At 44.6% G+C, this 24,286-nt stretch overlaps 1 protein-coding gene across 4 annotated transcripts; it reads right to left on the bottom strand.

Annotated features, from left to right (window-relative positions):
- Positions 1-2,059: 2,059 nt before the first annotated feature.
- Positions 2,060-23,906, bottom strand: HMCES (5-hydroxymethylcytosine binding, ES cell specific). 4 transcript variants are annotated; one of them, XM_041761039.1, is made up of 7 exons: positions 23,808-23,906; positions 23,130-23,335; positions 13,968-14,111; positions 13,172-13,297; positions 8,125-8,303; positions 4,587-4,779; positions 2,060-2,694 (listed from the first exon to the last, which is right to left on the bottom strand). In XM_041761039.1, the coding sequence occupies exons 2-7, from the start codon at positions 23,310-23,312 to the stop codon at positions 2,446-2,448; spliced, it is 1,074 nt and encodes a 357-aa protein (XP_041616973.1). In that variant the 5' UTR covers positions 23,313-23,335; positions 23,808-23,906; the 3' UTR covers positions 2,060-2,445. The 4 variants fall into 4 exon arrangements, with proteins under 4 accessions (XP_041616973.1, XP_041616974.1, XP_041616975.1 ...); XM_041761040.1 differs by lacking the exon at positions 23,808-23,906 and adding an exon at positions 23,632-23,781; XM_041761041.1 differs by lacking the exon at positions 23,808-23,906 and adding an exon at positions 22,671-22,710 and having other exon boundaries at positions 23,130-23,254.
- Positions 23,907-24,286: the final 380 nt, after the last annotated feature.

The raw sequence follows: 24,286 nt of genomic DNA, 5'->3' as shown, positions 1-24,286 counted from the left end.
TCTTGGTGTTCCCAACAGCAAAGAGGAGCTTGTCCAGACTGTAAGCTTAAACACCCCTCCCAGGCTAGGAGCACTTTAGATTTGTCCTTGGCCAAGCCCCTCCCTTGCTTGAATTTGTTCTGCCTCTGTAGGAAGCAGGTTGGGCTTTAGGAACACAGGCTTTGCACTAGGAGATGGATCTTGATGGACTGGAGACCGGAGCAGAGGAGGCGGGGTGGGGAGGTGGGGGGTGGCGGAGTGGTAGAGTGGGCAGATACCTGTCTATTAGGACCTGGAACAGAGGAGCAAGGAATCTCCTAAGGCCTGGACCCAAGCCTGGTCACTGCACAGGCTGAGCAGGGGCAAGAGGGGCTTGCTATCTGGGAGCCCAGCCAAGGGGCCAGACAGCCATGTTTGAGGCCTCTCCCACCTATTCGGGGAAACCGTTGGGGCCCTGGCCTGACTTGGCCACGTCGAATGGCAGGTGAAGGCTGTCCTGTTTGTCTCTGAGATTTGTTCTTTAAAAACAAAGGGTAGGAGGAGATGCTCCACTGCTCTAATAAGCAAGCTAAGTATTGAAAGGTGGGATTCACATGTCCCTGTGAAAATTTGGAGCAATTTGGCAATACCTATTAAAGCTGGATGACCCAGCTAAGAAAAAAAATGCAAGGGGAGATGCCCAAAATGATACCATTTACAAAAACCTGAAAAATCACAAAATATGTTATCAGGTTCAAGAATGTGCTTTTTTGTTTGTTTGTTTTAAGAATGTGCTTTTAACATCCCATTTATGTGCAAGTAAAACCTGAATGAAAAGGATACAACCCCTGAGGACATGCCGTCCTTTCCTGTTACAGTGATTTACAACCCTGACAAACGGTAGAGACAGCAATGAAAAACAAAGGGAATTTCACTTTTGCTGCTTATTAAATTCGAAGCATTATGGCAATATAATCATAACGGTCAACCTTCTGGTAAGTTATCTGTATTTTTAAATCTCTTGGTAATACAAACAACTCAATAAGCCCAAACAAACATGGAGGCCGCTGTGAAAACGCTCCCACCTCCAGGGCTCAGGGAGCTGGGGCGCGACCCACCACAGCCCGCTCCGCCCCTCGCGGGAAGGCGGGCGCTCCACAGAGGAATCCGGAGAGGAGAGCCGGGAAGGAGACCCGGGCTGGCCCCGCCCCCGGCACCCTGGGAGGCGCGCCGCGCACTCCCATTAGCGAACAGCGCGAGAGCCCCCCTCCGATTGGTGGACACTGCGATCCTTGATTTGCATAGGGCCTCGGGCTCTCGCCCTGCCCGCCGCGGGCTGCGTCTGCGCAGCCTGCTCCCGAGGAGCCCTGCCCCGCCCCCGCCGGCCTGTGCATCCCCTCTTCCCCGAGCCCTGCGGGAACCTTCCCTTCTGGGTACGGGTGTGGTTATTCCTATTCTGCCCGTACAGAGCAGGGCACGTAGGAAGTGCTCGCAGTCACCTAACAAGTAGTTACACGTCCGTCTGTTAACGGTGAAGCAGCGGCCTCTACTTTCAAAGAACTAATGGGCAGGGTGCGGAGAGGACAACAGATAACCATTCCAAGTAAGGGTTCAGTGCCAAGGAGGAGCCTGCAAAAGCAAATCACAGGGGCTCTGGCCAGCGCCTTTGGCAGCCCAGGTCACCCTGTGTCCTGCTCTGCCCAGAGGCTGGGAATCTGGGTGGAGCTTAGTGGGCTGTGACTGGGGCCTCTCAGCCAGACCCTATGGTCCCTGTGGTCAGGACAGGGTCTTGACCTCTGTGTCCCATTCTTTGCCCAGCTTTGTGTTTAGCAACCACTCAGCTTGGTTTTCAGTTAAAGGATTCACAAAACTTCCAAGTATTAAGAGTGAACAGTGCCTCAATGAAGACACCCTCACCACACACACACACACACACACACACACACACACTGAGCCTTTTTGCGGCTTCCAAAAAAGCAGTTTTGCCCACAAAAAGCCCCAGGGCTCCATATTTGTGACAAAATCCATCCCTGGGGACGGATGCCAGGAGAAAACAGTAAGATCCAGAACTTCCCCTGCCAGCAGCATTTTCTGAAATGTAGACAGTATCAAATATAATTTATTCAGAGAAAAATACAATGTTTTAAGAACTTAATTCCAAAAGGCTGACAGAACCCAAAAGCTGAGCAGAAAACAGCCTTCTGTGAGCAGTAACAGGTCAGGCTGAGAACCACACGGGGTCTAGCTTGGAGAGAAGGCTCCACCAGCCACACACCAGATATAAAGGCCCCTATGAATTACTGATGGTGGGCGGTCCCTCCTCTGCCCAGGCTGCCATCTGCTCCACTGTGGGTTCCTAGTTGCAGCCAGGAAAGCTATCCACTCATGAATCCACAACTGTCAAGCAATACTGCTATCTCATCCCAAAGCAATCCACACACATAATAAGCAACAAAATTGAGTACAGCGAATCACAGTCTTGGTCTCTCAAAGTCCCTGATACTGGCTGTGAGGCCGCTTGGCTACAGGCTCCTCTTCCTTCTCCTGCTTCAGCCATCGCTCCAGGAGTCCTGCACTTCCTCTCTTGGTGGGGAATGGGCTCTTTTGTAGGAACTGGCTGGACCACTGGGGCACATCTGACTCTGCCTTTTGGGGTGGTTTGGACTCTTCCTTTTTGGGTGACTTTGTGGCTAGCCATTTCATCATCTTCTGGCTACTACCACTTGCCTTGAGATCCTAGAAGAAAGAGGAAAATGCTCAAACCATCCAGCTTAAGCTTTTGGGAAAAGGCCAACTGCAAGGGAAGAAACTAAAGAGGCATTAGGTACTGACCCAGCCTTGGAAGAGGTTACTGAGAGCCAGACTGGGCTCAGTGGTCAGGAGTGGGGAGAAGGGAAGAACAACTGAGTATGCTCCAAGAGGTGCAAGGAGTAGGGAGTAGCTCTTACAGCAGGCCTCAGGTGAAGTGTGTGGGACCAGTCAGAAAAGAGCTGATGGGCAATCCAAACAGGTGCAGAGAAAGAAGCATTCTCAGGGAAGAGGGTATATTCAGTGTGCCCAGGCTGAGTGTGGGGATATCAAACTGGAGATGTATGGCTTCAAGCAGTCACCATGATTAAGGATTCAGCTAAGGGGATCCCTGGGTGGCGCAGCGGTTTAGCTCCTGCCTTTGGCCCAGGGCGCGATCCTGGAGACCCGGGATCGAATCCCACGTTGGGCTCCCGGTGCATGGAGCCTGCTTCTCCCTCTGCCTGTGTCTCTGCCTCTCTCTCTCTGTGACTATCATAAATAAATAAAAATAAATAAATAAATAAATAAAAAAGGATTCAGCTAAGGCTGGAACAGGCTGACCTGTTTCCCCACTGTGCAGCCTCTCCTCGACTGGCACTGCTTCCCCCTCCAGCTCTTACACTTGCACCTCAACCCTAAACTGAAGGTTTTATACTCATTTAAATGACACTTCTCCAGAATGAGAATTCTTCAGAGGTAAAGACCATGGCAGAAATGGGGCAGTATCTAGTACAAAATGAATGTGTATCATTACATTTTTAGAGACCTCTAGGGAATAGAGGGATCAGGATTGCAGGAGTTTGCAGAGAACTGAGACAAAAGAAAAAAGATGACACTGTGTATTGAAAACTTAAAAACTTTCAGAAAAATGAGGTGTAGTAGCTATTTTGTAATCATTGTCCTTAACACTTCTCAGGCATTCTAAGATGTCTATTCTTGGAACACTCAGAGCCATGCCCTACTTAAGTCCCTCAGTATCACCTGGAAACAACTGCTATTCCCAAACCTTTGCTCTGGAACTTTTGTTCCCACTGGAGGTCTCTGGCCTGTTCACCTTCCCTTCAGAATATAACTATTCTTTCCAATTCTGAAAAGTTAAAGTTCATGGCAGGAATGTTCTCAAATCCTCCTGAAGGAGTATAAGGATTGGAACTCCTCCAACTTGTAGCTGGGAAAACAAAGGTACAGAAAAGAGACAGAAAAAAATTCCACAGTTGCAGACAAAGATACAATTGCCGACAAGGGCTCCTTTGTCTTTCTTAAAATCACCCTCCAGAATAGGAGTCCTCAAATTTGGCTTATCAGATTCGCTTAATGACACAGAAGCCCAAGCCCAGCCCTGAATACTGACTCAATAGGTCTAGATAGGGTCCAACATTTATTATTATTATTTTTTTATTTTTTTTTTAAATTTTTTTTTTTTTTTTTTTTTTTTAGTTTTAAATTTTTTTATTTATTTATGATAGTCACAGAGAGATAGAGAGAGAGGCAGAGACACAGGCAGAGGGAGAAGCAGGCTCCATGCACCGGGAGCCCGACGTGGGATTCGATCCCGGGTCTCCAGGATCGCGCCCTGGGCCAAAGGCAGGCGCCAAACCGCTGCGCCACCCAGGGATCCCGGGTCCAACATTTATATCTTGAAAGAGTTCTCCTGAGGAGTCTGAGTCATAGCCAGATTTGAGAATAGTGCTCTGCTCCACCTTACCATACATAAAGAAATGTGAGTCTTGGGTGGTTTAGATTAAAGCTAATTGTGAAAGGCCATTTTCTAACTGAAAAAGCTATCCTGGCAGAAGACAGAAAGCTCAGAAAGGACTATCAGAGTCACAGGCCCTTACCTTTTTGACCAATAGGTTGACAGGAGCAAGACATTTAGGAGTGTTGTTTCGGGAGTTGTTCACCACGGAAGAGACTGGATGGAAGGTGATGTTCTCTGTGGGGTGGATTAACTTCAGAGCTTCCTGAGTTGAGACCTCACCAAAGTTAAGCCATTTAGAGACTTCTTCCTCTCCATCTAATATGGCAGGCATCCTAGCCAGTGAGGTAGAGACATTGGTTAGGAGGTAGAGAGAGGGTAGGGAGACAGAAGGAAGACTTGAGTCAGCATAAATCATCCTAAGGATAAACTTGTCCTCTTTTTACACCTCATGTGCTGATCTGAGGCCATGTGCTCCCTGACCACAACTTGATAGGGAACAACATTCAACCCTTGGGAGCTAGCTTACAAAGTTTATGGCAAAGACAGTGAATAGTGCTATGACAGGATCCAGTGCATTCCAGTGTACTAGCTAACCGACTGGTGAACATTCTGTGATGACTCAGATGCCTAAAATTAAAGGAAAATTAAAGGGAAAATTTGTCTATCAGTAATAATCTCTAGATTTACAGTAAGAAAGAGCTATTCACATAATTGTGAACTACCAGAAACTATGCCTCAGAAAGCAAGGATGCTGCCTAAGACGACTCCTGATATCTACCCAGGGAAATGTTAGGAAAAGACCGTGTTTAGCTTCCAGTTTTATGTCCTAGACCAAGGGAAAGCATCCTACACATTCACTGGTGGAACACTTGATTTTAGGAGATATATGCATAAACATCTATTTTAATAATTATTATAACTTCAACAAATCAAACGTCTACTTTCAAAAATACTTTAGAATTGGGACATCTGATCTGAGTGGCTGTTGGTTAAACGTCGACTCTCAATTTTGGCTCAGGTCATGATCCCAGGGTTGTGAGATGGAGACCCACACATCAGGCTCTGCACTCAGTGGGGAGTCAGCTTGAGATTCTCTTCCTCTGTCCCTCCCCCTGCTTGCTAGCTCCCTCTCTGAAATAAATAAATCTTAAAAAAAATTTAGTCTGTGAAATCCAGGTGCATTTTCTGATGAATGGCATCTCTGCATTGTATTATAGTTTAACTGGAAGTAAATGGGAGCACTTAACTTTTCTTAACAGTGTATAAAATAATGTTGCATTGGGATCCCTGGGTGGCGCAGTGGTTTGGCGCTTGCCTTTGGCCTAGGGCGCGATCCTGGAGACCCGGGATCGAATCCCACGTCAGGCTCCCGGTGCATGGAGCCTGCTTCTCCCTCTGCCTATGTCTCTGCCTCTCTCTCTCTCTGTCTCTCTGTGACTATCATAAAAAAATAAAAAAAAATAAAAAAATAATGTTGCATTAAAAAAATCAATGGGAATTTATTATTTTTTTTAAAAGATCCTATTTATTTATTCATGAGAGACAGAGAGAGAGGCGAGACACCAGGGAGCCCAATGTGGGACTCGATCCTAGGACCCTGGGATCACGACCTGAGCTGAAGGCAGACGCTCAACCACTGAGCCACCCAGGCATCCTAGAATTTATCGTAAATTAGTGAGAAATACAACAACTATATCATATGAAAGTATAATTTCACAAAGAAGGCTTAGGACAAGACTAAAATAGATAATCCTATCATGTGCAGCACTACATTCTTTTCAGCAAAACATCAAGTATCACTTCTGAGGGTACCTGGATCTGGCAAAACCTGTTAGTGACAGACAGTCAATTCTACTAATGCTTGTTTTTAAAATGTGATCTGTTCCAATGTGATTGATATATTAGAGAGCAATTTCAGCATAATGTAAATTTCTTGTTTACTTTAGTTTTGTCTGTGGGAAACATGAGGTGAACAGACAGCTGCATCCAGTTGAATGGAACCTTGTAGGAATACACAGAAACACCTCAAATATTGACAGCTACTGCAGCTCACTGTATGTTATCTTCCAAAGTTATGTTTTGCTCTTATTTTGCATTTGTTGAATATATTCTCCCTATATTAAAAAAAACCCTTCATCCAACATCTCAAATATGCCCAATAAGCTTTGTAGTTCAAAACATGCAAAGGAGTACATGTAAGTAGAAAATTTTTTGACTACTGATGAGAAGCTTGAACTATTAGAGCGTCCTGAAAAAAGAGAACGTGTGCTATCTCTTTAGCAGCAAACATAAAGGAATCCACCAGTGACAACACTGTGAAAGTAAAAGGAATGTCTATGGTTGCAACAACTTCAAGAAGTATCATGAAGTCAGTATCAATCAGGTCTAAAGGAACAGAAAAAAATGAAGAGATTCTTCAGCATATGGATTGAATGCCAAACAGTAAAAAAAAAAAAAAAAAACCAAAACCCTGCAAGCTCTCACAAGTTTTATTTATACTTAAAGGCCTGGATGGCTTGGTGGTTTCAAACAGTGATTAAATTCCAAAACTTTCAGTGTCAGGAGAAGACATTAGCATGGATGAAAATGCTGCTAAAGAATTTTCAGGGGGATCCCTGGGTGGCTCAGTGGTTTAGCGCCTGCCTTTGGCCTGGGGCGTGATCCTGGAGTTTTGGGATAGAGTCCTGCGCGTTGGGCTCCCAGCATGGAGCCTACTTCTCCCTCTGCCTGTGTCTCTGCCCTCCCCCATGTCTATCATAAATAAATAAATAAAATATTCAAAAAAATAAAGAATTTTCAGCAGTTAATACAGAAGTTAATTGCAGGAGGGGGCTATATACACTGGATTAAAAAGTTCAATTTTGATTAAATATGTATTTATTATAAATGCATGCCCTGAAGAACATTTCTTTTTTTAACTCTGAGATCATGACCTGAGACTAAGGCAGACACTTAACTGAAATGAGCTACCCAGGCACCCCGTGAAGGAACATTTCAAAGGCAGAAAAACTTGCCCCAGGACTTAAGGCCGCAAAGATCGTACATTTTGCCTAATTTTTCCTCCACTTCACAATAGCTCATAAGTTACAACTTCTCCGACACTCATTTTCCACAAGCAAATTCTGCAGCTTTCTAAGGTAAAGTGCCATATTTAATGTAATATCTATGTAGATAACTGTGGAACTGTTAATAGATTCCTATTATTTTTGAATGTGTTCCTGATGAATTTTTAGGCATTGTCCTCTTAACCCACACTTTTCTCATATGTTCTTGGGTTTTCACTGTACAGTTTGGCATAGTGTGGGGACTTTTTTTTTTCATATTATAGCCAAACTCCACAAAGCAAATGCTACTCTCTAAATTTCTGCATACATAGAAACATTGAATCCAAAGCTACCTATCTAAAAGCAGAGGACAAATCCTCTTCTGAATGCTTTTGGACCTAGGTATTAGAACTGTAACTTGCGGGATCCCTGGGTGGCGCAGCGGTTTGGCGCCTGCCTTTGGCCCAGGGCACGATCCTGGAGACTCGGGATTGAATCCCACGTCAGGCTCCCGGTGCATGGCGCCTGCTTCTCCCTCTGGCTGTGTCTCTGCCTCTCTCTCTCTCTCACTGTGTGCCTATCATAAATAAATAAAATAAAATTAAAAAAAAAAAAAAAAGAACTGTAACTTGCCTAGGGTGAATGTCATTCAAGCTTTTGCAGGAATCTACTGTGATGATGGTGTAGGAATACAGGAGGTCTCCTTCTGGGGACTCCCAGCAGTCAAAGATCCCCGCCATTGTCAGCAGCCTCCAGTTGTCCCAGACTTTCTCCCAGTACTCAGAACTGTCCACAGCACCAATGCTACCTGACTGGAACAAAATACATGGGCAGATTAGATACTCAGCAGCCCCTTCCTACACACAGGCTGGGTACTACCACAGACTTAACATAGCAATCATTTTAGAAGTACTTTAGCCCATGTGTTAGCTCCTCTTGATCCACTATTGCTAAAAGAAAGAGGTTTGATGGCAAGTACCCACTGAAGCTATGGATTTATGGCTCCTTAATGCTTTCAGAATACAATCCAACATCATCAATGGGCATTCAGGCATTCCATGATCTGGCCCATCATTCCAGCTTTTACTATTTTTTTGGTCTTTAAAAAAATATATTTATTTATTTGACAGAGAGAAGAGAGAGTGTGAGCACAAGCAGGGGGAGCTGCAGCAGGAGAGGGAGAAGCAGATTCCCACTGAGCCCGACACAGGGCTAAATCCCAATCATGACCTGAGCTGAAGGCAGATGCTTAACTGATTGAACCACCCAGGTGCCCTTTTAATAACAATTTTAATTTGAGCCAAACCCAGCTGTTTGTAAATAAAGTCCTTGTACAATTTCATGCCCTTGTATCTTGCCAGAGCAACTTCTTCTGCCCAAAATGTCCTGCCATTTCTCATCATGCCAGCTCCTACCTAACATTTAGGATTCAGTTCAAGACCTAGAACTTAGAAAGCTGGAAAGAGTACCCCCTCTACTCTAACAATAAGAAAAAAGCTAGATAATCTATAAAAGTCATAACTTTTTTCTTTTTATTATTTTATTTTAATTTTTTATGTTCAAGCCCCATATGGAGCCCAACACAGAGCTTAAATCTATGAACCTAAGATCCAGATCTGAGCTGCTACTAAGAGTTGGACACTTAACCAACTGAGCCACCTAGGGTGCCTAAAAATCATAACTCCTTAAACTCATCAGAAAACAGGTCACTGGGCAACCAATTGGCAAAAACTTTATGGAAAGAGAGGGGCTTCCAAGGGAAGATGAAACATAAGTACTGGCTTACTGGAGGCAACAGGAGGAAAGCAAGGCCTTCATTCAGGTAAAATTATCACTAAATTGCTAAAAACAGTGTATGGGCTAGCCTGAGAGTCCAGAACTCCTGGGAGCTGCAGACATTAGGGGAGTTTACATCAGTTTACAGAACTCTTCTCCATGAACCTCTCCAGCTGCTCACAAGAAAGACAGGGGCAGAGCAGGAAACCAGAGAAAGCCTTTCTTGCTGGTCCATGCCTAGAGGAAGGAGGCCTCACTCTCTTACACCAAGGAAAGGCATGAAGCCTCACCCAATCACTTCTCCTCTAAGGAGCAAAAGCCTTAAGGGGCCAGGGTATAGGTAATAAAGCCTGTTGCCCGTAAGATACAGGTAAGACCCACTGAGTCTGGGGAAGGGTAGAAGATCCCTCCTACTCCCCTGGGGAAGCAGCAGGATTCCCGAGAAAGCCTGAGCCTGACACCGAGGGCCACAGATCTGTTGAGACTGAGGCTGTATGAAGACAAGAAAGAACACTCTCCCACCTTTTAGATCAGCAAGTACCACATGAACAGCAACAGAAGCCTAATTCTGGGGAAGGGGCAAGAACATAGAGATCCTCTTGAAAGCACAGGCTTAAAGGGAGGTACTATAGTTGAAGGAAGCAGAGCTACTGAGAAAAACCCTCTGGAAGATTACTCTTACCCTGAACACAAAATGGCATGTAGAAATTTAAACCCTGTAGTGAACAAAGGTAATTTTTTTTAAAGATTTTATTTATTTATTCATAGAGACAGAGAGAGAGAGAGAGAGGAGAGAGAGAGAGAGAGAGGCAGAGACACAGGCAGAGGGAGAAGCAGGCACCATACAGAGAGCCTGACGTGGGACTCGATTCCAGGTCTCCAGGATCACGCCCTGGGCTGCAGGAGGCGCTAAACCGCTACACCACCGGGGCTGCCCAAATAAAGGTAATTGTAACAACAAAACCAGTTTAGCTTCTGATAAGATCGACTCAATCTCACACATTTATGGCCTATTAGAAGAATAAATGTATCCATTTCCAGATGTAATTATCTCAGTCTCTGGCAATCAAAAATTTTAAGACTGGGCAGCCCAAGTGGCGCAGCGGTTTAGCGCCACCTGCGGCCCGGGGCGTGATCCTGGAGACCCAGGATCCAGTCCCACATCGTGCTCCCAGCATGGAGCCTGCTTCTCCCTCTGCCTGTGTCTCTGCTTCTCTGTCTCTGTGTCTCTCATGAATAAATAAATAAAACCTTAAAAAAAAAAAAAGGACTGGAAAAATTCTAGTCATTATTTAAAAAACAAAACAACCACACACACACACAAAATACCAAAACCAAAAGCAGATGCTCAATCACTGAGCCACCCAGGCGTCCCCACTACTATATAGTTTTTAAAATTAATTAATGAATTAATTAATTCATGAGACACAGAGAGAGAGAGACAGACAGACAGACAAGAGAAGCAGGCTCCATGCAGGGAGCCTGATGTGGGACTCGATCCCGGGACCGCAGGATCATGCCCTGAGTCAAAGGCAGGTGCTCACTGCTGTGCTACCCAGGCATCCCCACTATACAGTTTAAAAGGGTGAATTTTATAATATGTAAGTTACTTCTCATAAAGAAAATTATGATGATTAAAAAAATGAACTAGATAGTTTCTTGGACAAACAAAAATAGAATTCATTACCAATAGGCCTGAACTACAAGAAGTATTAAAGGAGTTCTTTAGGCTGAAGGAATATGATACCAGATAGAAGCTTGGATCTACCCAAAAAAGTAAAGATCCATGGAAATGGCTAAAAATTAAGGTAAATGTAATACTTTTTTTATCACGATAAAATAATTGTCTAAAGCAAAATAGTAGCAATGTATTGTGAGTTTATAGCATATGAAAAAGTAAACTGTATGACAATATACTAAAAGATAGGATTCAGAAATGCACTATTATAAAATTCTTACACTATTCAAGAAGCAGTTTATTCTTTGCAGACTTTTTTTGAAAGATTTTATTTATTCATGAGAGAGAGAGGCAGAGACAATGTTCAATGGGCTGAAGGCAGCGCTAAACCACTAAGCCACTGGGGCTGTCCTCAGATACATTCTGATAGGTAAGAAAAACTGGACAGAATTGAGAAAGTGCCATCCTACCTAATCCACACAAGTGCCTAACAGTCTCTCAAGAAGAGTGCCAGGGGGAAAGACTCTGAAAAGATATATAATTCCTAAAGACAGAAAAGCTAAGCACTAGAATCCTATGGAGTGGTGCCCTCAAGAAAGAAGCCACAGAATTCTGACTTACTGCTAATTTATTTATTTACTTAAATATTTTATTATTATTTTTTTAAAGGAGGCTCCATCCTGGCGATCAAGTCTCAGATCAAGACTGAGCTGAAAGCAAGTGACTAAGCCACCAAGCACACCTAAAGGATTTTATTTTTAAGTAATCTCTGCACTTAAAGTAGGGCTTGAATTTACAACCCTGAGATCAAGAGTCACATGCTCCCTTGACTAAGCCAGCCAGAGGCCACCAATAATTCCCAATTTTTAGAAAATTTAAATTCAATTAGCCAACATATAGTACATCATTAGTTTCAGATGCAGAGTTCAGTAATTCACCAGTTGCATATAACACCCAGTGCTCGGGATGCCTGGGTGGCTCAGCAGCTAAGCAGCTGCCTTCCGCTCAGGTCATGATGCTGGAGTCCGGGATCGAGTCCTGCATTGGATTCCCTGCAGGGAGCCTGCTTCTCCCTCTGCTTATGTCTCTGTCTCTCTTTCTCTGTATCTCTTTCTTGAATAAATAAATAAATCTTAAAAACAAAACAAAACAAAACCACACCCAGTGCTCATCACATCATGTGCCCTTCTTAAAGCCCATGGCCCAGTTACCCCATCCCCCCACCCACAATAATTCCCAATTTTAACAAAGCAAACTGGTGAGAATGCAAAGGCTTTAGCAACACCAAAGCAACAAATGTGATTAAAATGAAAACATGATACTGGCATGTCTGATTTGTTTTTAATTTCCTTATAATGGGGGTGCCTGGGTGGCTGAGTTGGTCAAGCAGCCACCTTCAGCTTGGGTCATGATCTTGGGGTCCTGGGATTGAGCCCCACATTGGGCTCCCTGCTTAGTGGGGAGTCTGCTTCTCCTTTTCTCCTGCTGCTGCTCCCTCTGCTTGTGCTCTCTCACTTGTATTCTCTCTTAAATAAATAAAATCTTTAAAAAACCTTTTCCTTAAAATGTTATGTGAACAGCCTAATTTTTTTGTCTTAAAATGGGAGTTCTATGAGGGAAATGCTAAATATAATCACTATGTGACCTAGCAAATCTACCTCTAGGCATAAACCCAAGAGAAATTATAACATATATTTATATGAAAACTTGTACATGAATGTCCACGTAGCAATATTTGTAAGAGTCAAAAGTAGAAACAACCTACGTATCCATCAACTGGTGAATGAATAAACAAAACGTGGCCTATCCACATAATGGACGAGCAATAAATGAGCAATGAAGTAGTGACATGGATCAATGCTGAAAACATTATACTGAGTAAAAGAAGCCAGATACAAAAGATTATACATTGTAGAAGTCTAAATATATTAAATGTCCAATATAGGCAAATCTACAGAGACCAAAAGATTAGTGGCTGTCAGGGCTGGGGAGAATAGAGTATGGACACTGACAGTTAAAGGACATGGGGTTTCTTTCTGGGGTGATGAAAATGTAAAATTAGCAGCGATGGTTGCACAACTCTGAATATACTAAAAAAATCACTGACTTGCATACTTGAAAAAGGTGAATTTTATGGTGAATTATACCTCAATAAAGCAGTTATTTAAAAAGAAATTCTATGAAGAAAGAAACAGTGTGCCTCTTTGGATTAGCTATTGACAATACCTTTTCTGTTTTGGCTTGGGGGAAGTAGATGAAATATGGCTGTCTTTCACTAGTAACCTGACATCGCTGCCACTCGTAGAATCCATCTGCTAAAACAACACAGCGTCTTCCCTTTCCAAGAGGAACCTGAGGGAAAATGTGAGCAAAATACAGTTTTAGTGAGAGAATATGTCATGGGCTTGAGTTGAAATCTCAGGTCCACCAATGTAGGACCTTAGGGCAGTTATTTCTGTCCTTCACTTTTCCTATGCATAAAGTCACCATTCACACAGCTGTTGAAAAGATTAAATAATGTACTACAGCCTCAGCTGCATTTAATTTTAATGCATGAGGGGTGCCTGGGTGGCTCAGTGGTTGAGTGTCTGCCTTAGACTCAGGTCATGATCCCAGGGTCCTGGGACTGAATCCCGCATCGGGCTCCCTGCAAGGGAGGCTGCTTCGCTGCTTCTCTGCTTCTCTGTCATAAATGGATAAATAAAACCTTAAAAAAAATGTAAGTGCACGAGAATCTCCAAATGAAAGCTGTCTACCTGGGGGGGGGGGGGCGGGGGCGGGAGAGGAAACTGTCTAGCTGGACCCATTCAACCTACAGAGGATGAGAAGAAATAATAGTTTTGTTTCAAACCATTAAGTTTTGGGATGACTTACACAGTAATATATATAATAGCACTCAAGATTATTAGCAACTGGGAACACACTTTCCAGGAGAATCTTATTTCTTGGGTATATAAGGCATTAATAGCTCTGTTGGAAGAAAGAACAGAATATGTGCATTTTCCATAGACCTGTGACCTACCTTAAAGGAACGTTTCTCCATCATGGTATCACTACGACAGTTAGTAATGTTGAATGGCAGCTTGGAAGGATCACTCTCTTTGAACCATGATGGGACCAATCCCCATCTCATGGGAGCAATGATACGCTCAGATGAATCTGCACCCTGCCATGGGAAAAGATAAGATCCAGTGAGGAGATCATAATGAAATTTAGAAAACCAATGGTTCAGCGGTTGAGTGTCTGCCTTCACTTCAGGGTGTGATCCCAGAGTTCCAGGATTAAGTCCCACATCGGGCTCCCCAAAAGAAGCCTGTTTCTCCCTCTGCCTGGGTCTCTACCTCTCTCTGTCTCTCATGAACAAATAAATAAAATCTTAAAAAAAAAAAATGTAATGGGGATCCCTGGGTGGCTCAGCGGTTTGGCGCCTGCCTTTGGCCCGGGGTGCGATCCTGGAGTCCTGGGATCGAGTCTCACGTCGGGCTCCCTGCATGGAGCCTGCTTCTCCCTCTGCCTGTGTCTCTGCCTCTCTCTCTCTATGTCTATCATGAATAAATAAATAAATCTTAAAAAAAAAAAAAACAAATGTAGCACATGCATTATATTACTATTAGTATAAAAATACAAAAAAAAGATTATTAAAAGGGAAAGATTCGATTTGAAAACAATTTTAATGATTTATCACAATGTGAGTAACTTAAGTTCTTCAGCATTTATTAGAATGTAAGACATACTACTTGGGTGGGGTGGGACACAAAGTTTAGTTTCTGGGGTGCCTAGGTGGCTCAGTTAAGCATCTGCCTTTGGATCAAGTCATGATCCCAGGGGCCTGGAATGGAGCCCTGTATCAGGCTCTCTGCTCAGTGGGGCATCTGTTTCTCCCTCTCTCTCTGACCCTCCCCCGTGCTCATTCTCATTCTCTTTCAAATAAATAAAATCTTAAAAAACACAAAAAACTCTTCAAAGAAGTTAATTTTTTTTTTTTTAAAGAGACATACAGAGAGAAGCAGAGACAAGCAGAGCGAGAAGCAGGCTCCCTGTGAGGAACTCCATGAGGGACTCGATCCCAGGACCTGAGCCAAAGGTAGACAGACACTCAAACCACTGAGCAACCCAGGTGCCCAAAGAAGTTTAGTCTCTGTAAATGTTTACTTAGTGCCTTTTATGAGAGTCATAGTACTAGGCCTAGCAGTATGTGGTCCCAGCTCTCAAGAACTACATATCACAGACAATGATAATACAATAAGGTAAATGCTATGATCTAGGGATACACAGAGTGCTGTGGGGCAAATGAAGGAGTGCTTAACCTCAAAAGGATTGCACTATAACATATGAAGCCACAAAGACATAAAAATATTAAAACATGGGAGTGGCAGCAAAGGAGTTCAATGGAGAGTGATCAGTAAGAGATGGAATGGAGAAGTATCAACTCCTCAGAAGGGACAGAAAGGACAGGGATGGGGTGGGGTGGTTCTTAGATCCCACAAGAGGTACAGAATTACACTGAGTGTGGAGCCTATTCAAAAAAATAATAAAAACATTAAAAAAATTTATTCATTCATGAGAGACACAGAGACAGGCAGAGACACACAGGCAGAGAGAAAAGCAGGCTCCATGCAGGAAGCCTGATGTGGGACTCAAATCCAGGCCAAGCTGAAGGCAGATGCTCAACTGCTGAGCCACCCAGGCATCCCAAAATAAAAATCTTTTTAAAAAAAGATTTCAGAAAGAAAGGATAGAAAGTGTGCAAGTGTGGGGAGGACATAGGGAGAGGGAATCCTCAAGCAGACTCCCCACCGAGCATGGAGCCCAATGCAGGGCTCTATCCCAGGACCAAGATCATGACCTGAGCTGAAATCAAGAGTCAGTTGCTTAACTAACTGAACCACCCAGGTGCTCCTAAATAAAATCTTTAAAAATAAAATGAAACAAAGCAAAAACAACAAACAATGTTGGGCTTTCAGTTTCTAAAGGGTTGCCCCAGGTAAAAACACTGCACATTACTACTTTTTCACTGCTGGAGAAGCAACATGCCTGGTGTATCCTCTCACAGAAAGGAGGGAAGATCAGGAAGCCTGTGCATAGATTTTTTTTCCAGATTCCTACTGTGTTTATCCCTTACTGATTCTATTATGTATTTTTTCACTGTAATAAACCTTAGCCATAATATGCCTTGTATACTGAATCCTTCCTAACGAATCTCCAAATGTGAGGGTACACTTAGGGGCCTCCGACACATCCTTGTTTAACTTTTTTTGGGGGTAATTGGCCCCTTGAGAATCTGATGAAACCTACAGATTATAATATCTGTCTGCATGCACACACTTTTTTTTTAATTTTTTTATTCACGAGACACATAGAGAGACAGAGGGAGAAGCAGGCTCCCTGGAAGGAGCCTGATGTGGGACTTGATCCCAGATCCTGGGATCACACCCTGGGCCAAAGGTAGATGCCCAACTGCTAAGCCACCCAGGCGTCCCCCCATCCCCCACCCACTATTCTATATGTGTACACTATGGGTCGGAAGACACCATGAGCAGAGAGCACATTCTGGGTGCTATCATAATGGTTTAGGGATAAAGATACGGTGGGTCTCATGATGATAGTAGAATAAAAAACAACAAAAGATAGACTAAAAATAAAATTGTGAATGTAAATGTAAAAGAAAACAAGACTGTTTAAATTTTCAAGCCTAGATGACTGAGCTAAAGAGAAAAGTCTGAAGAGGGGCATGATTTGGGGAAAGGTCAGGTGTTGAATTTCAAATAATAACTGGAAGTCTGGAGCAGTTTAAAGAGATGGTTGCAAAATCTTTGATACTCCTCTCATTGACAGGTGAAGGTGAATGTTCCCTCCCCTTGAATCCCTGGATGGGCCTGTGATTCACTTGTAACCAACATAATGTGGCACAAGTGACACTATGATTTCTAAGACTAGGTCAGAAAATGTGTGTCAACTTCTTCCTTGCTTATGGAGACATTGCTTCTGAAGCTCTGAGCTGCCAAAGAAATCCAGCCACCCTAAAGACTGTCATGCTACAAGGAAGCCCAGGCTGCATTGTGGACGGCCACGGACTAGCTAGAATTACTAAACCAAACCAAGCTCGGACTTGCGTCCCTCATTTACTCATAAGGCTCAAGAGCCCAAAGGGTAAATAGTTGGTTGATGCTTGAGAAAGGGCTTGAGCAATGGTTTCCGTAGCTCGCTTATACATAATCGCCCACATAATACAATTGATATAATGTGTTCTAGCCTGGTGGTAAAGTTAAATAGGGGTCTGTGCTATTCTTACTGGTCTGTTAATCATATCTATTGTCCTTTTGAAAGGGTATGTACCTAGAATAGCATGTTTATCTATTAACTAGGACCCTCCTGTGTCAGTAGGGTCTGTCATGCATGTAGGTATTCCTTTATCTTTGTTTTGCTTGTGCTATATAATACCGTAAGAACCTTGAATAAAGTTGACACTGCTTGGACATCATCCACCGTGTCCCTCCTGTCCCCATCTCTTTACTTTTTTTTTTTATTTTCCTCATCCCCTTACCCTCAGGACCCTGATCGTGTTGCCGCAGAGTGCGCAACACTGCATGGAGAGGCCACATGTAAATGTTCTGGTCAACAGCCTCAATTGAGAACCAATGTCAACTGCCAGATAAATGAGTGAAAATGCTTCTAGATCAGAGGTTAGCAAATTTTTCTGTAAAGGCCAGATATTAAGTATTGAAGATTTTGGAGGCCCTGTTGCAATCAATTATAATATAACTATTGTTACAGGGACAAAGCAGCCATAGACAACAGATAAATGAATGGATGTTGTTGTGTTCCATAATATTTTATTTACATAATAGTCAGAGGGCCCTAGTTTTCGGATTCCTGCTCTAGATGATTCTAGCCTCAAATGCCAGGCCTTCTCAGCTGAGACTCAGACTTCAGGGAAGAGACAAACCATATCTGTAATGCCCTTTCCTCATCCTTCACTGGTGAACAAATGTAACAAAAGGTCCTTTAAAGTCAGTTGAATAAAATCCAAGTACAGGTGTTTATTATGTCCAAGAAACATTTAGAAATATGGAATTAAAACTTAGGAGAGGGACACCTGGGGGGCTCTGCATGGAGACTGCCTCTCTCTCTGTCTCTTGTGAATAAATAAATAAAATCTTACACAAACTTAGGAAAGAGGCAGCATGGTACAAAGAATGGGTCAGCAAACTTTCTCTGTGAAAGGCAGATAGTAAATATTTTTGGCTTTGTGAATCCATAGTTTCTGTTGCAATGACTCAAGCAACTCAACTCTACTACCATTGGTATGATGAAAGCAAAGAAGGAAGGAGCATAGCTGTGTTCTAATAAAACTTTATTTACAAAAACAGGCAATAGGCTAGATTTGATCTGAGGACCAGTTTGCCAACTGCTGGTATAGAGCAAAGAATAAGGCCTTTGCAAGAAGATCCTTGTTCAAAAATCCTGTCTCTGCTACTTATGAGATTGGACTAGTCTCAACTCCCTGGACCTTCAAATGTCCTTATTGAAAAGTAAAAGTAAAAGTCAACTTATAATAAAAGTAAAGTGAACAATACCTACCTTGCAGGATCATTTAAATGCATGACATGAAATACACAAATTATAGTTCAATATTTTTCTAAGGTTAGAATTAAAAATAAACAGTAAAATTTTTCTATGTGAAGGTGATTGTTAAAGCCATGAGGATAAAGTTTCTTAGAAAGTACAGCAGGGTGCCTGGGTGGCTCAGTTGGTTAAGTGTCTAACTTTTGATTTTGGCTCAGGTCATGATCTCAGGGTTGTGAGATTGAGCCCAGCATAGGGCTTGGTGCTCAGTGGGGAGTCTGCTTGAGATTCTCTCTCTCAGATTGATAAATCAATCTTTTTTTTTTTTTTTCAAGATTTTATTTATTCATGAGACACACAAAGAGAGAGAGGCAGAGACAAAGGCAGAGGGAGAAGCAGGCTCCATGCGGGAAGCCTGATGTGGGATTCGATCCTGAGACTCCAGGATCACAACTCCAGGATCACGCCCTGGGCCTAAGGCAGGTGCTTAACTGCTGAGCCACCTAGGTGTCCCAAGAGGATGCAATTCTAAGAAAAGAATCATCAGCAATGGTACTGTCTCCAAAGGGCTTCCCTTTTGTTCAAAGCTAATCCCTCCACTGTGCTCCTGGTAAGATCCTGTCCGGGCACCTGGGTGGCTCAGTGGTTGAGCGTCTGTGATCCTCCCGCCCCCGCCCCCCCATCGGTTCTGCATCCGGCTCCCTCCCTATAGGGAGCCTGCTTCTCCCTCTATGTCTCTGCCTCTCTCTCTCTCTGTGTCTCTCATCAATGAATGAATGAAATCTTGCCTGTATCAGATAATCCTCTTCTCTCACACACGTACACACACTCCATTTTCATTATTCATGGCAGTTACGTTCTACAAAGTCATTGCAAACATTTTATTAGGGAATACTGAACTGCTACTCTTAGGGGAAATACAAGGTTAGGTTCCCACTTGTGTATGGAGACAATATTTTTATCAATTGATCAATATATAACCTGTTCCGTATGTATTTCTGCTTAAAAACACTTTAATAGGGATCCCTGGGTGGCGCAGCGGTTTGGCGCCTGCCTTTGGCCCAGGGCGCGATCCTGGAGACCCGGGATCGAATCCCACATCGGGCTCCCGGTGCATGGAGCCTGCTTCTCCCTCTGCCTGTGTCTCTGCCTCTCTCTCTCTCTCTGTGACTATCATAAATAAATAAAAATTAAAAAAAAAATCTTAAAAAAAAAAAAAACACTTTAATAGGGCAGCCCGGGTGGCTCAGAGATTTGACGCTGCTTTCGGCCGGGGGTGTGATCCTGGAGATCCGAGACTGAGTCCCCTATCAGGCTCCCCGCACGGAGCCTGGTTCTCTCTCTGCTTGTGTCTCTGCCTCTCTGTCTGTCATGAATAAATCTTTTTTTTTTTTTTTAAAGGAAACTATTTGCAGCAAATAATATGGAAGTAAGTGGAGATGGGGTGGTAGTGAGCAGGTTTCTTTTATTTAGGGTTAGGATGAATATTCAGAAAGTGGAGCTTTGTCATTGCATGTAAAAGTGGGCATAAGGTTGCACAGATGTACTTTGAAAACATGCCTATAATGTATCTGATGTTACGTTAATGAAGCCTGTGTTCCTCCTAGGGTAGAGACTTTAACATCATGAAGCAGACCTGGGGATCATGACCTGAGAGGATGGCAGATGCTTCTCCCTCTGCCCTTCCCTGCACTTGTGGGCACTTGGGTATGCTCTACGAAATAAATCAATCTCAAAAAAACAAACCCCCAAACCAAAAAAAACCGCTTTTGTGAATCCTTTGAGAATCAAACGTGTGAAGCAGAAGAGCCCCCTACCAAAGGATAAATGAGATAACATTATGCAATAGTGATCTAAATGATCTCTCATCAGGAATTTACAAGAATACTCTAAATTTGAAGTTCTCAACATGCCCTTTTATTTTTTTTTTAAAGATTTTTTTATTTGAGAGAGAGAGAGAGCGCACGAGCTGAAGAAGAGGCAGTTGCAGGCTCCTCGCTGAGCAGAGAGCCTGGCGTGGGGCTCGATCCCAGGACCCCAGGATCATGACTGGAGCCAAAGGCAGATGGTTAACCAACTGAGCCACCTATGCACCCCTTAACATGCAATTTTGACAACCCGCCCCCACCATCAAGATCTAGTGGGGAGAAAGGAGGCATCTGGTGGGTGAAGGCCAGGAATGCTGCTAAACATTCTGCAATGCACAGGACAGCATCCCATCCAAAATGTCAATAATGCCAAGGTTGATAAATCGTATCTTAACTGTTCACCTTTAATGTTAGTGTTCACTGGACAGTTATAAGCCAAACCCAAACATGAGGCTTCCCCCTACTGGGAACAATAAATAGAAAGTAGCTGAGAAGCCACAATATTGAAAATATTGCTCAATATTAGTCATCTTTTCCTCTACCCTTTTAGACTTGTGTAGAGCTGGGGTAAATAAATGAAAGAGGAAGTAATTTGCAAACCAGTGGTTTTAAACGCAAATGTTGCAATCTATACACATGTGCTGGCCACTGATGATATGGATTAACGAAGACCTGAAATCATTCTAATTTTGTTTTATAATTTATAGGTTTCAGACAAATGGAATCTCATATATTTAACAAAATTAGGGAACTCCAGCAATCTTAAAATTTATTAGAGATGTGGAGTCAAAAAACACTGTATCAGTAAATTCATAACACTGATGGAAAGGAGAGGGGGCTATGTTTACTAGGGGCTCTACCTTCTCCATTTCTAGCTCTAGAAGCATCCACTGGAGTGGAGAAAGTGGTGTGGACCTCAGTCCCAGCTCTGTCCCCTCACTTACTGGGTAACCTAAGATAAGTCACAATCTCCCTACATTTCTATCTTTATATCTGTTAAACAATTTTTTCTTCTAGCTAATGTGCATTCTATAATTCTACAGACGTGATATAGAGAGAAGCAAGGCCAAAAAAGGCACATACATTTAATCTGTCTTCACTTCAAATTAGGCTTTCCTTTATTTTTATTTTTTTAAAAGATTTTTATTCATGAGAGACACAGAGAGAGAGAGGCAGTGACATAGGCAGAGGGAGAAGCAGGCTCCATGCAGGAAGCCTGATGTGGGACTCGATCCTAGGACTCCAGGATCACGCCCTGGGCCAAAGGCAGGTGCTAAACCAAGGAGCCACCCAGGGATCCCCTAGGCCTTCCTTTAAAACATGTTTTATTCTTTCCTTTCCCAGTTAAGGTTCCCCATGATATTTATTTTTTATATTTTAAAAATACTTTATTTATTTATTCCTGAGAGACACAGAAAGAGGCAGAGACATAAGCAGAGGGAGAAGCAGGCTCCCCGACTTGATTCCAAGATCACGACATGAGCTGAGGGCAGAAGCTCAACCACTGGGCCACCCAGGTGCCCCTCCCCATGATATTTAATTTTGATTTGTCTCATTAAAAAAAAAGTTTTTTTAGTTTCAATAGGGAAGGATTGCACCCAATAAAAATAGCTCAAGAATAAACTATTTCATATATATGGCTTCATTCAACCAAAAAGATCAATGTTATTTGGTATGCTTATTCCAAATAATATAGAAATGAATCTTGACTATCACAAGAATTCTGACAAGTAGCAGGGGTATAACTGACTTTATAAAGTGATTTAAGCATTATGGATCAAACAGAATAAAAATCCAGGATGGAAACAATCATGATTTTTTATCCCTATAAAGGCCACTTAAAATGCTTCAGACATGGAGGGGCCCCTGGGTAGTGGAGCCAGTTGAGGATCTGACTCTTGGGTTTCTGTTGAGGTCTTGATCTCAGGGTTCTGGAATGGAACCTGGGGACCAATTCTGTGCCCTGGGTGGAGTTTGCTCGGGATTTTTTTTTTCTCTCTCTCTCTCTCCATCTCCCTAACCCCTCTCCCTCTGCCCCTCTGTTCCTGTTGTCTCTTTAAAATAAATAAAATCTTAAGTAAAATAAAATGCTTAAGGCATGGATAAACCATTGATTTCTGGAATTAAGCATTTTATTTACCGCACTGGTGCCCACCTGCATACACATACACCCACACACACATTCAGGAGATAAAGAGCCAAAACAGGATTTTGAATTATTGGGCATGCCAACACTACAGAGGTAAATACTATAGAAACAATGAGTGCAATTAAACCTCAGATACCCAAACCTTCCACATCGGTTCCTAGCTTCAGTAAAAGACAAAACGACTGAAAACATAAGCAGAAAAAAAAATCACCAGAGGTGTTTCAGATTAGCTCATCTTAATCCTGCTCTAGCCTAGAGATTCTGGGTCAGCTGGGCCGGTAAGGGGCATGGAAGTCGTTTTTTTTTTTTTTTTTTTTAATACTCAAAAGACTGATAATCAGTAAGGTCTCAAAGATGTGGTCTTAAAAAACGTATTCAAATAGGAGGGTTCTAATCCCTTTGCACGCATTACGACCAGCCCTCAACTGAGCCTGAGGAACACGGCGCCATCTTCTAAGACGAGCAAATACTGATGACGCTTCTCCTTTGCCCCGGGGGCGGGGGTGGGGGGGTGGAGATCAGAACCGCGAGCCGAGGGGAGCGCTCGCCACACCATCCCCCGCCGAGCCGGAAGCGGGCGGGCGCACGCGGCGGCGGTTACCTTCTCCAAGTGCAGTCGTGACAGGAGCACTGGGCTGCTGGACTGCGGGCTCTTGTTGTACGACGGGCAGTACTTGTCGGGGTCCTTCCACTCGGGGAGCCGCTGCCGGCCCTGCCGGTCCCGGTAGGCACACGCTCGGGCCAGCACGTCCTTAGGCAGGTGGCAGGAGGTGCGTCCGCACATGCTCGCGCGCGGCCGGGCGCGGCCTGCAGACCGGGGCACAGCGGGGACGGTCACCGCCCGGATCCCCCGCGGGGCCCCCTCCGCGGCCCGGCACAGCCTCGCCAGGCCCGGACGCACGGCGGGGAGGCGGCGCGCCCGAGACGCCGGAGGGCGGTCTGCGGTCACGGCAGGAGCCGCACGCCCCGGCTCCGCGGGACCCTTTCCGGCCTCGGCGTCCGCGCCCCACTCCCCCCTCCTCCCTGCCGACTCTCCCCTCCGGGCTCCGCCGCCGAGACAGGGCACGGCGGGGGCGGGGGCGGGGGGGCTCCCGCCCGCCAACCTCTGGGACTGCAGCCGCCGCCGCCAGGGGTCCAGCCTTGCCGGCGCCAACTCCACCTGCTCCTCACCGGCTCCCCTCCCGTCCTCCGCGGCGCGGCCGCCCGCCTCCCCTCCCCTCCCCTCCCCTCCCCTCCCGTCCTCCGCGGCCCCGCCTGACCTCACCTCCAGTCCCCTTACCTAGCCCGCCGCACGTCCACCTCCGCCCTGCCGCAGGCTCTCAGTACGACGCCGGCCGGCGATCCGGCGCCAGCCCCGCCCCCGCCCCCGCCCCCGCCCCCAGCGCGGCCGGCCCCGCCCCCGAGGGGCAGCAGGTTCCCGCAGCGCCCCGCGCCCGCGCTGGAATCTGAATCTTCTTAAAGTACCCCAGGAGGAGGCTACGGCTGGCTTTGGAGGCTGCCGGCTCCCTCCATCTTGGCCCCGCTTCCCCGGCCGGGCCGCAGGAATGGGCTGGGGCCCCGGTTCGTCCCCGCGGCGCGGCGGAGGCCTCCGGTGCGTCCCAGGGAGCGTGAGGTGCCCGTCTGCACAGAGGGAGCCAGAAGTAGTGCACCGGATCCTCGTGGGGATAACAGGAAACCTTCTCTTTACGTCGCAGTGAGGCTGCCTCAGTTTTGAGGCAAAAATTGAGAAACCATCAGGAAAACTTCATACTTCACTCT

The sequence above is a fragment of the Vulpes lagopus genome, chromosome 7 (genome assembly GCF_018345385.1).
Source record: "Vulpes lagopus strain Blue_001 chromosome 7, ASM1834538v1, whole genome shotgun sequence".
NCBI lineage: Eukaryota > Metazoa > Chordata > Mammalia > Carnivora > Canidae > Vulpes > Vulpes lagopus.
This window is presented reverse-complemented; position numbering and strand designations above follow the sequence as displayed.

Coding starts and splice junctions, on each gene's coding strand:
- HMCES (XM_041761039.1), bottom strand. CDS start 23,312: ATGTGCGGACGCACCTCCTGCCACCTGCCTAAGGACGTGCTGGCCCGA. Junction 14,112..23,129: donor CACGACTGCACTTGGAGAAG/GTAACCGCCGCC, acceptor TTCCCATGGCAG/GGTGCAGATTCATCTGAGCG. Junction 13,298..13,967: donor TGGAGAAACGTTCCTTTAAG/GTAGGTCACAGG, acceptor ATTTTCCCTCAG/GTTCCTCTTGGAAAGGGAAG.